The 14,471-nt window shown below is 35.3% G+C and overlaps 3 protein-coding genes across 3 annotated transcripts; 2 read left to right on the plus strand and 1 right to left on the minus strand.

Moving 5' to 3' along the window:
* Nucleotides 1–2,072: 2,072 nt before the first annotated feature.
* Nucleotides 2,073–4,424, minus strand: LOAG_03169 (hypothetical protein). Its single transcript, XM_020446244.1, has 7 exons — nucleotides 4,229–4,424; nucleotides 3,781–3,882; nucleotides 3,450–3,516; nucleotides 3,189–3,239; nucleotides 2,870–2,992; nucleotides 2,734–2,790; nucleotides 2,073–2,244 (listed from the first exon to the last, which is right to left on the minus strand). The coding sequence occupies exons 1-7, from the start codon at nucleotides 4,279–4,281 to the stop codon at nucleotides 2,161–2,163; spliced, it is 537 nt and encodes a 178-aa protein (XP_020303388.1). The 5' UTR covers nucleotides 4,282–4,424; the 3' UTR covers nucleotides 2,073–2,160.
* Nucleotides 4,425–7,050: 2,626 nt separating this feature from the next.
* On the plus strand, nucleotides 7,051–10,797 carry LOAG_03170 (cyclic-nucleotide gated cation channel; the record flags this gene model as incomplete). The annotated part of the gene is made up of 11 exons (XM_003138707.2): nucleotides 7,051–7,130; nucleotides 7,768–8,021; nucleotides 8,188–8,365; nucleotides 8,480–8,570; nucleotides 8,978–9,150; nucleotides 9,276–9,357; nucleotides 9,432–9,521; nucleotides 9,718–9,816; nucleotides 9,949–10,201; nucleotides 10,307–10,467; nucleotides 10,702–10,797. 11 exons carry the CDS (start codon nucleotides 7,051–7,053, stop codon nucleotides 10,795–10,797), a joined length of 1,557 nt encoding a protein of 518 aa, XP_003138755.2.
* Nucleotides 10,798–11,757: 960 nt separating this feature from the next.
* On the plus strand, nucleotides 11,758–14,415 carry LOAG_03171 (G-patch domain-containing protein; the record flags this gene model as incomplete). The annotated part of the gene is made up of 9 exons (XM_003138708.2): nucleotides 11,758–11,949; nucleotides 12,153–12,220; nucleotides 12,329–12,469; nucleotides 12,564–12,703; nucleotides 12,815–13,028; nucleotides 13,194–13,305; nucleotides 13,418–13,521; nucleotides 13,763–13,861; nucleotides 14,245–14,415. The coding sequence occupies exons 1-9, from the start codon at nucleotides 11,877–11,879 to the stop codon at nucleotides 14,413–14,415; spliced, it is 1,122 nt and encodes a 373-aa protein (XP_003138756.1). The 5' UTR covers nucleotides 11,758–11,876.
* Nucleotides 14,416–14,471: the final 56 nt, after the last annotated feature.

The raw sequence follows: 14,471 nt of genomic DNA on the forward strand, positions 1-14,471 counted from the left end.
TAATAATAATAATAATAATAATAATAATAATAATAATAATAATAATAATAATAATAATAATAATAATAATTAGTAATAGTAATAGTAATAGTAATAATAGTAATAATAGTAATAATAATAGTAATAATAATAATAATAGTAGTAGTAGTAGTAACAATGATAGTAATAAGTAATAATAATAATAGTAGTAACAATAGTAATAATAATAATAATAGCAACAATAATAACAACAGTAATGATAACAATAACAATAATAGTAATAGTAACAACCATAATCATAATTATGATAATAGTAATATTATCATTATATTACTTGAAATAACCTCATTCTGCAAGACGTGCCTGTCAAAAAATTTATTGGAAACATTAGGATCATTTTTTGTGAAATAAACCTTCACTAGCTTCCGTCATTAAAATTATAGTTCAGAAATCAAAGATTTGATATTAGGATTCATTATGGAGCTTATACCGTTGATTCCACAGCATTTGGGCCATTCAGAAAAGGCTTACAGTGCTAGGTTTTAAGCTATTTTAGTGTGAGACACAGGTGATTTTGCTACCAATGTTTGCGCAGCGTTTAATTCTCAACGATCATTAATTAGTCGTCTATTAGTTTTGTAATTCAAACTATTCAGCATGATTAAGGCTTTCCTTTTTGTCATTTAAAACCGAATATACTACCGTTATGACGGATAATGAAAACATCTAGCGGTTGCCGTGTATGGTTCAGGTATTGCTTGTCTTTCAAATGCTAGTTTTTTTACTTTTGTTACACAGATATCAGTCTCTTCCCGTCCTTGCACTTATTTGTATTGTTACTGCTTCTGTATTCTTATCCATTGTTGAATTCATCATGGTCAATATTAAGCTTTGATTACACTTCTCCCAATTCACTGTTTCTCTGGTATGGTTTCATCAGTTATTCATGTATTCTTATAGCTTCCACATTTCTTCTCTCCTATTTACTATCTTTTGTCTTTGCTTACTTGCCCTTCTATTTCTTTACGTTATTCCAGGGCGAGAAGCATTTACGCTTAAAACAGATCGTCCCATCAGCACCCAAGTTTTTTCGAGAATTAGATGGTTAAACGCCAGTGTCCGGGCTGTATACATGCCGTAAAAACATCTGAAAGGTTTTACAAGCCATTTAAAATTTGTCGATCAAGATTGCCGGCTGTTGTCGGAGATTATTGGAATCCACGGAAATCATTGAAATCCTTTTTCTTGTGAAAAGTTTTTAAGATGTAGAGGCATGAAGTACAATTAAATTTGTTGATGGAGGGAGTATGCCATGTTTACTTTATTTGCTAGCGACTGTGTTACAAATAAGTGTAGATTATCATGTCCTTCCACTGTTCTAATTGTCACGTTCGTTTTCTCCATACTTTTTTTGCTGTGTTATGTTTTGTTCGAAAAAGTGACCCATTGATTGGCATTCTGCTTCACGGGCTGCTGGTTGACATTATTTTGTAAAGCATTCTTTCAGGTGAGTTGATAAAAAACTTTTAACAATTTGTTTCCTAACTCAATTCGAACAGATGTAGGAATTCATTTTGATAGTTTCGCTTCTGTGCTGAGGATTGCACTTTCCAGCTTCTCTACTTCCCATATAAAAATTTGAAAAATGCAAATGGTTACAAATTTCAAAAAAAAAAAGTCGCCTCCGCCTCGACTTCCTTTCTGAATGTTCTTTAAAGTGTGTCCAGACACACCGCTGGACGAACAGTGCTGGAAATAAGGATGGGAGCATTCCATGTTTTCATGATGCACACATGTTCCAGCTTCAAAATTTCATAATGTGCATGAGTTCCGTCTCCTCTCTGAATATCCTTCTTGGAATTACAGTACAAGGAGTTCTTCCGTGCTGCCACGTTTAGCATAAACAGCAGCTGTAAGAAAGTGTGGAGCAAGAAAGTGTCCAGCTCTTCGAACATTATCACCTTCGATCAAACATCACCGCTGCTGGAAATTAACGTTAAATGCCGATGGGGATGCATATTAGTGTAAACAATTCCGTATGACTGTTTTATAATTGGTTTTTCCTAGTGCATTTGTTCAACTGCGTCATTGGACGTGAATGAATGGTTTATAAACCTGAAGTACGCAATGCACAAGCTGAATGAGGTCATGCATAATGAGTTTTTTTCTGAGAAATCGGCTTTATTCTCGACCACACTTCATCTTCTTTGGTTTCTCGATTTTATCGACGCGTTGAATCCGCTTCCGTGCTCGTTTTTCTTCGCCCTAAAAATGACCAATACAATGCATTTTTTTACAATGCAAGGTGAAAAAGAACCACGTGATAACGTAATCAAATTACTACGGTCAGGTGATGAAGTAGCTAAGTTAGTCAGTAGTACGAATTCCTTGATATCTCGATGTGCCATCTATTATTTCCGGACTCCCCGTCCCAAGAACAAACCTTTTGGAATGATTGGTTTAAAATTCATTCACTTCTAGGGAAGATATCGCGAGAGTGAGTGGCTTATTTCAAAAAACTTTTTTAAGCCTCGGAACTCAGAACTGAAAAGATCATCTTGCTTATCAATATCCAAAAAACTACCAGGTAACAGGACCGCCAAAGACTCAACTGTGAAAATAGAGTCTTTGATCTTTTATTCAGGAAACTTGAGTGTGACTGACATCAGTCTCCTGATTTATTTTGCCTACCGATCAAAATAAATCAATAGGGTTATGTCAGTCGCACGTAAGGGACGTTTGAGCAAACCATACTTCCGCTTTTTTATCCTTTTTGTTGTTTATTCGATCATCAGGTGTCTTCGCTTGAAACTGCAACAGAATAAATATATGAAGAGCATTACATTAGCATGTTCTTCTGGTAACAAAGATTTGACAAATAGAATTTTACCTGGTCTTCTTCAGCTTCAGTGATATCAATGGCGTTCCTCCGTCGCTCCCTCAAATCATTTTCTGGACAAAATGAGGAATAATGATTCTCCCATTCTTTTGTGAACAATTGTGGAAACGAATGCTGCAAAACTCAATTTTATGAAATGCGAAGCGACATGCGTTAACCTTTCTCTGCTTTCATATTGATAGAAAATAAAATAATGATATGGTGAATTATTTCAGCAATACATATATCGTAGGAGTATTACTATTACCATTACCCAATTCAATTACACCAGACATAACAACAAATTATTTGAGATATAGAATTAACATACCGATTTCCCATTGAACATTGCTTCTAATTTCAAGGTCAGATAATCATATACCTACAAGTGCACTTGTTCAATGAGATCTTTTTTTTTCAAATCTAAGTTATTATAGTAAACCGTTAAAAACACCAGACATTAGAATTGGAAAATTTTTTCTTCTCATGCACTGATATCTGAAAGAATTGTAGTGGAAAACGCTTAAATATTCAGAATTTATAACCTCCTCATCTAAGCGTATAACAATTAAAACCATATGATAGTACATACTTCGAACATTGCCTCATTCGTTTCCCGACACAACTTGTCCATTTGTGGATCTTCAAATGACAGCTGACTGCAAGATAATGACTCGTAACAAAATTCTACCAAGAACTTTTGGAGCGGAATTTATGAAGCCTTTTGAAGAATTAAATGTACAGAAAAGTTCATAGTTTCTAAAAGGGAACTAACAAATATCCTACTAGCCACTATCACCAAAATATGCTCATGGAATACAAGCCGCAAAGTAATGGTACTATCACAGGAAATTGATAAATATATATTTTGCCAATTTCGAGGAATCTTAGACCATAAGAAAAAATATATAATAGATGAATACCACCGCACATACTGCTCCGGAAAGCATCTCGCTGTTGATGGAATACAGTAATCCTCATCCGGAGAAAGCTGCACATATTGCAAGATTTCATCTTGCGCATACCTGCAAACGCACTTAAAATGCGAAATACGTCACCATACACGCAATCAATAAATCACTAACGACAGCTAGTAAAATAAAACTTGTTTATCAGTTTATCTCGAAGTAATATTTGTGACAGGTGAGAAAAGACAGAAAAGGGAAAAGACGAGAAAATGTTGAAAATGTTGCTTAAGCATTTAGGTAAAGTGACCCTCATGCTTTGCATTGCTAAGGTGAAATGACAACATGGTTGCTTTACGTACTCCGTGACACCTGTCGCAGCATACGCCACATGAATCCCATAACACTAAACTATGATAGCTCTGACATGCAGCCGTGCTGATCGCGTAACTGATGGAAATCAAACCTTGTTTTGTCGCCCACAGATTTTAAAATTTGTGGTGGCGCACTTGTCATCATTGCTGTTGTTGTTTGCTATCAGTAAGAAATTAAGTAAGGTGAAGAAGTACTGGGCAAACGATGACAAATTCACGTTATAGGGTAATCCAGAAAAATCAGGCGCGCCGAGAGCATTCACGCAAACGTCACGTAGCAGCCCTGCTGTAGTTATCTATATGTATAGTTCAAGAATTGAAGAGGACAGGATGCAGTAACAGGAGCAGCAATAGCAGAGGAAAACAATGGATATGATGATGTCCTCGACAACCACCGGAAGAGGTCGATGAGCAGCACTGCACAAGGAACGAGCGATTAATCGTCCTCTGTTGGACCGACCGATTAGGGTGCACGGGTTATAATGCTACTACTATTACTACGACCACTACTAACTGATACTACCAATACTACTACTATTACTACTACTGCAACTATTGTTACTCCCACCATTAATATTATACTATTATTACTACTGCTACCAAGAATTGCTGCTGCCTGTTGATGGGGCTGCTGCATTCGGTTCAAGTAAGAAATGCAGTGCGCCCCATAACATTCACTTTTGCAAATCGATGAACTTGGCGATGCTGCTATCGCGCCATGCAGTTGGTTCTAGTGAACCACTAGAGGTATCAAATGGAGAAGTACCGCAATTTATCTAATGGTACATAGATATCATCAATGGTACCATGGATTAACGTGGAAATGCCTTCCGAACAACGTGACTCGAAAAACTTTCGCATGGCAAAAGATGGAAAAATGACTGAAGTTCACCAATAATTGTTCTTGATATCAGAAAACACAGTGAAATATGAATTTTAATATCCGGAGGGTCAAATATCCGGCGGTTAAAACATTCGCTATCTCATATGTACATTAGAAACATAGGCATAAAAATTTTGGAAGTTTCAAACAATTTATAATGGTTTAGACAGATCCAGTGTCTTAGCAACATTAAATATTATTCATTTATTTCAATGGAGATGGAATGGGGATGCCGGAAATGAATGGTTTAATACCGTTTAAAGAGATTTCAGGGACGGCATTACTATCATCTGCTTTTTGTTTGGTTCACACGCTTGGGTATTTGTGGGCGGAAGACTGAAAGGCTAAAACGGTTTCCAAGGTGACATGAAGATGCTTCTATTTAATTTATATCATCACATCGCTAACTAAATTTCATCTCCTCCCTTCTATCAAGCCATTTAATTTATATACTAATATCCTCAATTTTACTAAACACTTTAAATTTTATGTTTTAGTTACCGAAAAATCTCCGTTGTTGTACTACACATTGCATTGCTTTGCTTCTTTACTGGCCAAAATCATTGGATACAAAAGTTGATTAAACAGATGAACTTCTTTATTCTTATATTAATAAGCAGCAAAACATTATCACCATGGATAAATAAAGGGAGAAATATTTGAAAGGACTCTTCATCTAAAATATATTTATATTTACCTGCAATTACTACTTTTAAGTTGGACCAAATCAATATCAGATGAGTATCGCAATTGGTATATGAACCAAAGTTTCAGCGTCGAACCCGCAGAAAAGCGCCTATAACTTAAGCACTCTCTGACATGACAATTATCAGACTGTGAAGTTGAATAATTTCCCCACTGTTACGGTTAGTTTATTTGAGCTATGGAAGTTATTGATCAATTTTTACTCATTAATCTAAAGCGATGTTAAAAAATGCAAAAAAGGAAAAAAAAACGCAACAGTAGTGAGTAATGAAATGAATGGATCATGTTAGATTTAAATTCCAATCCTTCAGTGCTATTTTCGACGGTTTCTCTTGGTAATAATTTCAAACTAGCAGCATATGTTCTGTAAAAAATTCTGAAGGTTTTTTATTCCTTTCTCCATTCCAATCAGTTCCACATAATTCTTTTGTCATGAGGCTATAAATTTTTAAATTAAAGGTCGTTCGTAATTGAATCAAAACGTTGAATAAGAAAACGAAAGTTATGCAAGCGAATGTGAAGAATTTGGCAAAAACATCAATTGTGACAACCGCTATAACAGAGATGTTCCCAAAGGATAATCGCTTTATTGACAGGCTCAAACAAAAAACAAAGTATCTCTATTTATTTATTTATCTACCGCTTTCTGCATATTTCATTGAGTTTTCTAAAAAAAAATGAGATAATTTGGATTATTGAATCGTGCAATATAACACATTACCTAATGATATGCTAGGCATAATCACATAAAAGCCTTAAAAAAAAAGGCTCACCTCACAATGCCACAAGTCAAGCGATTTGATTTAGTAGACCTCAGTTGCCAATGTTAAATATATGCAAATGATGAGAAAATCTTCGGAAGTGATGACTATGCTAGGTTATTGAAATAAGTCCCATATATCATTACTTCTTATATTTAATGTAAGGAACATTTGAAATCCCTTTGCAGAGGAATTATATTCTTTGTGGTAAAGCCGACGTCGTCTTTGCTATACTACTGGACAGCACTTGTTTGTACGGGCTGCTTTTACAATTTACTTATGGTTGTGATATTTGTTTACAGAGAAATTTACACCTATTACTTTTACTACTGGCTAACTTGTAATTTTATATCCGATATTATATTTCTAATTGATATGTTCATACAGTCACGAATTGGTAAGTTTTGGTGAGGTTCAATATAAATTATAAACCTTAGTGGCAATCAATTAAGAGCTTCAACTTTCCGAATTATTTCGATCAGAAATGTTTATTAACTTTATTATCATCTTGTGAAACTGTAATCTATCTGTGCAGAACAAATGTTCGTATTGACTGGCGAGAGAAATGAAACTTGTTACAGATTACATTCATGATGGTGAAGTTACTGAAAACCTAAAAGTTCAAGCCAGGAGATATTTTCATAGGTAAGTTTGCCTTTACTGTAGGCTGGAAAAAGTTTCTTTCTTGCAAGGAAAAGTTTTTCTTTTCCTTTAATATCCATGCAGTGAATTATATAACAAAGATGCGGTTCGATGTAAGATATTAAAATATTTGCTTTGGTGCTTCATGGACAGCACTGCCAAAGCGCTATTCATTATTGACGCGATCGGCAATATTCCGACACATATCTGAGCATTTACTTGCACCGTAACAGCATATAAACATTTTAAAAATAATCCTTCAATTTTATCTGTGTTCACTTAACAAAAAATTAAAGATAAATACTTAAAAATACTTGAGTAAAATATGAATAACAATAAAAAGTATGAATAATAAAATCGAACAACTAAAATGAAAAATTGAAACTAAAAGTGGAAAAAATGATGGAAATGAAGAATCCATAAGAAATTTATGGAAATTAATTTCCTATAAGTTACCAACAAATAAAACCGCATAATTTGATAACTAACATCATTGTTTACTCTAATTAAACTAACCCATGATGGTATCCGATATGCGGCCATTACCATCTGGTGATGCACATTGCAGTGGATGTTTGGGAAGTACTGAGAGTTGTAGCGATTGTGATTTAAACTATGAACTAAAATTCTAATATTTCAGCTATAGTTTCTGGTTGGATGTTAGTAGCATATTTCCACTTGATTTCCTATTAATTTATCGTGGTGATATATCGTTGATACGCCTTAATCGTTTGCTAAAATCGTATCGTTTCAATTATTTTATTGATCGTACTGAAATTCGTACAAATTGGCCAAATGCATTTAAAATATTCTTCCTAATAGTGACATGTATTGTGCTATTTCACTGGAACGCTGCTGCATATTTCCTAATTAGTGTTATTAGTGGCATTGACAGTATGTTTATTCATTTGATCATTTCAAAATTCTATTTAATTGCGTGTAATATCAGTCAGAATATGGGTTTTTCATTTGGAGGGTTAGGTCGTGAACTTGAGAGAATAACTGTTTGAAATACATTCTGATAGTCCAATTGTTCCTCTATTCAAAATAATTGATTCAGGTGAAGATCCTGACGCTTGGCAGTTCACTTATACGAAAATCGCTGATCCAGTGATCCCGAAATGCAATACATTCCTATTAATAGGTGACTCAACAAGTTGCAGTTTTAATGAGACGGGTAGAAATGTAAATAATCGCCTTGAATATATTGATGAAATGATGCAGTATTGGCAAAACAGGTAGATGATATTTCTTTTTATAGATTTTTCAACTTTATTTTTTTTTCAGAGTAAAAAACGAATGGCTTTTGACAATTATTTCGCTTACAGAGAATACAAGTTTGTGTATTTTAGGTCAGAAATTTTGACATTTCCAAACTTCAGTAAGGAATATGCGTTGTCAATCTATTGGTCATCACTAACATTAACAACGAAAGGACAACAGGTTTTAACCGCTTTTTAATTCTGCAACTATTTCTTCCGTTATGTTAAGCCTTAAGAGCCCACCAAGATGCAAAGCTTGCGACGTCTAGATAGGTAGTGTTGAAGCACAACGAGTGATATCTATAAATATTTCATGACAAAAGAAAAGCATTACTACATTTTGGCTGTTAAGGTTAGGTCACAAATTGACAGCCTAACTAGCGATTAGTTCTAAACAATTGTTTGGTGTTATGAACCTCCTTGGAAAATCAATGTGCGAGCATTTTGGGATCACAGTTTCATCACTTTTTAATCTTTTCTCTAAAAGTTTGAATTAAAGTTTTACTTAAAGAATAGATTTTATTCAGGTTAAAAATGTACTATTCATGAGAAAAATATGCAGTTTTTGAGAATGAGGATAACTTTCAGCCTTATCCAATGAGTTCACTCGAGGATGCGCTTGAAGTTGTCGATACGCTGATTGGTTTGTTAATTTTTGCCGTAATTGTTGGCTCCGTCGGTAGTATCATATCAACAGTGAACAAAGAAAAATCCGAGTTTCAGGAAATTCTGGATGGCATTAAATTTTACATGAATTACAGGTAATTATTTTTGTGATGTTGACGTCTCTAGGCTTCTTGACAGAAAAATTCCAAAATTAGATGATTTGTGTGGTCAGAACTTGCATATGAAAGTATATTCAATTGCTTATACGTTTAATATTTAGGAAGGTGGACTCAGATATTCAGAAGCGGGTCCTGAATTGTTGCGACTATATTCATGATCAAGGGATTTCGAAAGATGAGAGTGTAATCATTCTCCCATTTCTTGCTTATTGAAATGATCTCTAAAACTTCAACATATGTTTCCGACGTGATTTCAGGTACTTCTGGAAGGGTTACCTAGAAAGTTGCATGGCCAGTTGGCAATAAATTTACATATGGTTACTTTGCAACACGTCGAATTACTTCAGGTGACCGAAAATTTAATTCCACTCTCAGAAAAAACTGAAAATAAAACTTTCGAAAGTAATCCAGAAGTTGTTGTGAATTTTTTCCCAAAATTTTGCTGTCAACTAAAAGAGCGAGAAACAAATGATTTAAACAATTCGCCAGTGCAACTTCTGGTGATGTTTCAATGTAGCAGCATATTAAAATATTTCCATTTAGGGCTGTGAACAAGGATTACTCTTCGAGTTGATTCTTCGATTGAAATTCCAGCTTTTCAGCCCAAATGATTATATTTGTCGTCGCGGCGAACTCGCGCGGGTGTGGTCATTATAATAAAATTCGCCTTATCAGAAATACAATAATTTAAAGTGATTTTAAAGCATATCAACAAGCAAAAAGTTTTGCATGTGAAATATTAGCTTTCTTAAATACTTAATTGTATTTCTACAGGAAATGTATATTGTGAAACGTGGACAGCTTAACTGCGTTAGTGACGATGGCAAGGTTATCCTTGGAATTCTAAAGGAAGGTGCAGTTTTTGGTCAGTTGGCCATCCTCAACTTATCTGGAAGAGCTGGTGGTAATAAGCATATCATGGCAATTCGCTCGGTTGGATACACCGATGTTTACATTCTACGTCAGGAAGACGTAAACGATGTTCTACAAGAATATCCTCAAGCGCGACAAAATTTAACACAGAAAGGTTAGAAGACTTTTTGAGAGATTGTGATAAATCATCTTCCTCTCGTTTCCTTTCTAGCAAAACATAAACTAATCCCATAAGTCGCATAAAAAAGGAAATCTTCAGCGATAAAGATGCTCCAAGACGACGGCTATTGGGATAACACGATAGTTAATGCAGAGAAAGTTTATGGTAGCACTTCAACATTGGAGGAACATCTTGACGGAATTGCGAGGATAATTAACGCACTTAATGATGAAATTGACCGACTGTACGAAATGTTTGATGTAAGCCTTACCGATTTGTTCTCCATTCATTTTGTTCAAGTTTTAGAAGCAACCAAAGCTGCAAAGGAAAATAATTTATGTGGTAATACCAGCAGCAACTGGTTTCAATGATCAATATCCGACCTTGTCTTCAGGGTGAATATGCAACTCTGTTAGCCCTTTTCCGTCATCGCGACATTCTTATCAAAAACTTTTGCAGGATAAGTCATTTTGCAATAATAAATTGTTTTACAGAATATGTCATCCGATTTCAAGCAACGACTCACCAGACTTGAAGGCGCATATAAGACGAGATGTGAAAGGCAAAAATGCGAAGGCAGTTTGTCATAAAGCATAAACATTGAGAACTTTTATTAATTATTACGTCACCAACTTCTTCACAAGACCTCAAAAACGAGGGTAATGGGAAGCGTTCAATATCAAATTTGTATTTACGCAAAAGCAGACAACGAAGAGAACACAAAATAGCTCGAGTTTTCAGGCTCATCGTCTCAATGCTACCACACGTCAAATATGGTAGCATTGAGACGAGCCTGAAAGCTCGAGCTAATTCCTTAGGCTAGAAATCTTACCGGTTGCTCCTTTTCGGTTACGTGGATGAAAACTAACTATAAGAAAAGAAGAGAAATCAGAACAATATCGAGTATTGCATTTGTTTCAATTAATGTACTGACCACTTGAATACGATGACGGATTGATTAACAAGTAAATTGACAAGTAGTCCTAGATTCGGAAAACTATTATCCGTAATGTATTGTATTGTACTGTTATGTTTCGCGTCTTGTAATGTTATAATCATAGTTACTGCAAACGAAAATAAAGATCATGGAAAAATAATGCTTTTGTTGTATTGTGCAGCTCCCATCTCATCTTTGATCCATTTTCGAATCATTCGAAGAGTGCCACGATAACAGAGTTTATTATTATAATATGCACAGAGTCCGCCGACAACCTACCTCTTCAGATCTCCGTAAACTCTCAAATTAATAAACAACTCACAACAACCCTTCGCGATCACCCTACATGGACCAATCTTCCAGTTTTCTTTTGCAGCTCGGCCGCACTGATGTTAGGTATTTGATGACTTGCCCGACGCTTTCAAGGGACAGTGGTCCGTCTCGCGATCGGATTATCTTGATGTTCATTTAAAATTGTTTATGCTAGGTGTTAAAAATTGGGTTCTGACAGACAGATTATTCGTTATCGTCATTTTCTTCTCTTTTCTCCACTTATTCAGAAAGCGACTGGCTATTTTCGATTGTCATAGCTTTCTAGCGAACATGTGACTTTTTCCAGATGCTGAGATTTCCAACTGATTGAAGGGAAAATACTTCTGAAAAGAGAAATTAAGACTCCTTTACTTGCAAATTAAGACTTTTTTACTTGCTTGGTGAAATTTTGTCGAAAACATGTCACTTTACGATATATTCGGCGAAGATCCAGTCCATGAAAAGACAGACGATGGTCGCTCATCTAAAAAAGGTTTTTCTTTGATTAAATTAGCTGAAATGATTTATTCTCATACTTCTCTTTATTATGTTTTTTACAGTGCTAATTTCTGATATATTCATCGGATATTAGCTTCTTTAGTGAATGCCTTGCTTTGTTATGTAATGTAGCGTCTTTTTTTCCGTATTGTAATGTGCTTATATCTATCGTTAGTTTATTCGCAAAAAACATTTTAGGTCTTCCATCTGCTTTGCGACTTCTTCAGTCACAGATACATATTAAAAAAACACAATTAGCCCAGCAGGTTTGTGTTGCTCTTCATTTTGGTATACCCGTCCTACTTGATTATAAGGATTGGTATATCACTGAACAAGTAATACCTTTGAAGTGATTCTGCATTTTATTTTTTCAGCGAAGTGTGGTTACACCTGTTGTTGACTTATCTGCAAAAAGTCGTCCCTCGAAGACAACTTTCTTAAGGCCTCATAAAGCAATGCCTCTAGGCGATGGACCACCGCTTTCATTCATACCCAAAGCACTGAAAGAAGACAAGGTATATTCCAATAAGCACACGCAACGAAAAAAGATTGGATTGTTAAATCAGCAGTTTTTATTGTAAAACAAATCGTTATTCAGTATGTTTGTAGGTATTTCTTTTTGGCGAAATTTTGGTTGAAGATGAATATAACCCTACAGCTCCAACTGATTATGCTAAACATAAGCAAAAAATGGATGAGAGAAAAGCAAAAGAAAAAATTGCGAAGGAAATCGCTGAAAGATTAAACAGGTGTGCTCCACGCTACGTTTACTGTTTCTCTTTTTTTCGAGCTTGGGGGATAAGAATTATGAGTTGATTTCTTGAAGATCTCAGTTGACGTCTGAACTTTTTTTTTTTCAGGGAGCATCAGGAAGAAATTGCAAAACGTACAGCAGGAGCAGCAATTGCACCGCCCAAAATTCTCATGGAAGAAGACAGTAGAGTTGAACCACCAGCAAGCCCTGACGCTGGCACTACGGCTTCTGAAATGCCACCACCCTCATTTATTCCTTCATTTGGTGCTGGAAAGGGGTTGGGGGTTGCTGCTAACATTATGTCCAAGTTTGGTTACAAGGTCCAGAAAAAATCGTTAACTTTTGTCTTGTAAATTCAGGATATCTGAGGATGATGTTTTCTATATTATGCCGCAAATTTCACATGGTTTTTGCTATTATTTAATTAAGGTGTACTGTTTGCGTTCAATAGCGGTATTTCTTAAGCTTTTTTTCTTTGTTTTCAGGAGGGTGCGGGTTTGGGACGATCTGGTCAAGGAATGAGCACGGCTTTAAAGGTTGAGAGGCTGGGCAAGAATTCAGGGGTGATAGTGAATGAACACGAATTAAATGCTCGAGGTTTGTTTCAGATATCATATATAAAGTTGTAGCCTGGACCGGCCGACCTTTGTTTTAATAAAGTTTCCTGTTTCTGGATTGGATCCCTGAATGTTTACCAGTTTTATTGCAGCTGAAGCATCTGTGTCACCTCCTCCATTGTCCACTATAAATGCAACACCAGCAGCGAATATGACTGAAGCCTTGAAGCAATCATCGCGCATACTGTTGCTGCGGGTATGTCATGTTAAAACTTTCTAAACCACACGACCGTATATTTCTCTCTTTGTCAGTTTGGTTGTAATAGTTTTACTGTAATCTTCTCGACGAATTGCTGACGGTTAAGGTGGAGGGAAGATAAAGTAAAAATGGTCTTTTTATTCTCCAACATTTCTTTCTATTAAAAAGAAATCAGTTGGCTTAACCGTTTGCTTAGTGTTTAGCTTTCATTTCCAATTTTATTACTAAAGTTTTCCAGAATATGGTCAGCCCAGCTGAAATTGATGATCAGTTGGAGCCAGAAGTGAAGGATGAGATGAAAAAATATGGGCAGGTCAATAAAGTTGTCATTTTCAGGGTATGTTTTTGTTCTGGAAGAAAAGACGTCTTCCACCTGTATCTCAGGGGTTTGGCGGCAAAATCCTTGGCTCAGTAAATAAATTAATCTAGAATTCTCCAGAAGCTGTATTTGGGATTTCTTTTTTGATTCTACTTATTAATGTGGTGCATTCGTCATTGAATATCATATGACGAGGGATGATACAATGTGAATCAACCTTGTTTTGCATTTCAGCACATTATGATGTAGATTTTAGAGCAGAGTGAAGGATATTTTCTAATTCGGAGAGTTGTTAAAACACTAATCCAAGAATAAATGCTAAGATATGCAGAATTTGTTTAAAGTTGTGAGGGTGTTGTAACTTTATAATACACGACGATTTAATGCATGCTTATTTCTAGCTCCTTCAAGCCAGCGATGATGAGGCAGTTCGTATATTTGTCGAATTTACGAATGTAGGTCAAGCCATAAAAGCATTCGTTGATTTAAACGGACGGTTTTTTGGTGGTCGCTCCATTAAGGCTTCATTCTATGATCTCGAGGCTTACAATGCTAATCACTTTGATCGATGATATATTTACATTTTTGTTTTATAAATTTATTTTATTGAAATACAAATCCATTGTTT

Source organism: Loa loa (assembly GCF_000183805.2).
Source record: "Loa loa unplaced genomic scaffold supercont3.43, whole genome shotgun sequence".
NCBI lineage: Eukaryota > Metazoa > Nematoda > Chromadorea > Rhabditida > Onchocercidae > Loa > Loa loa.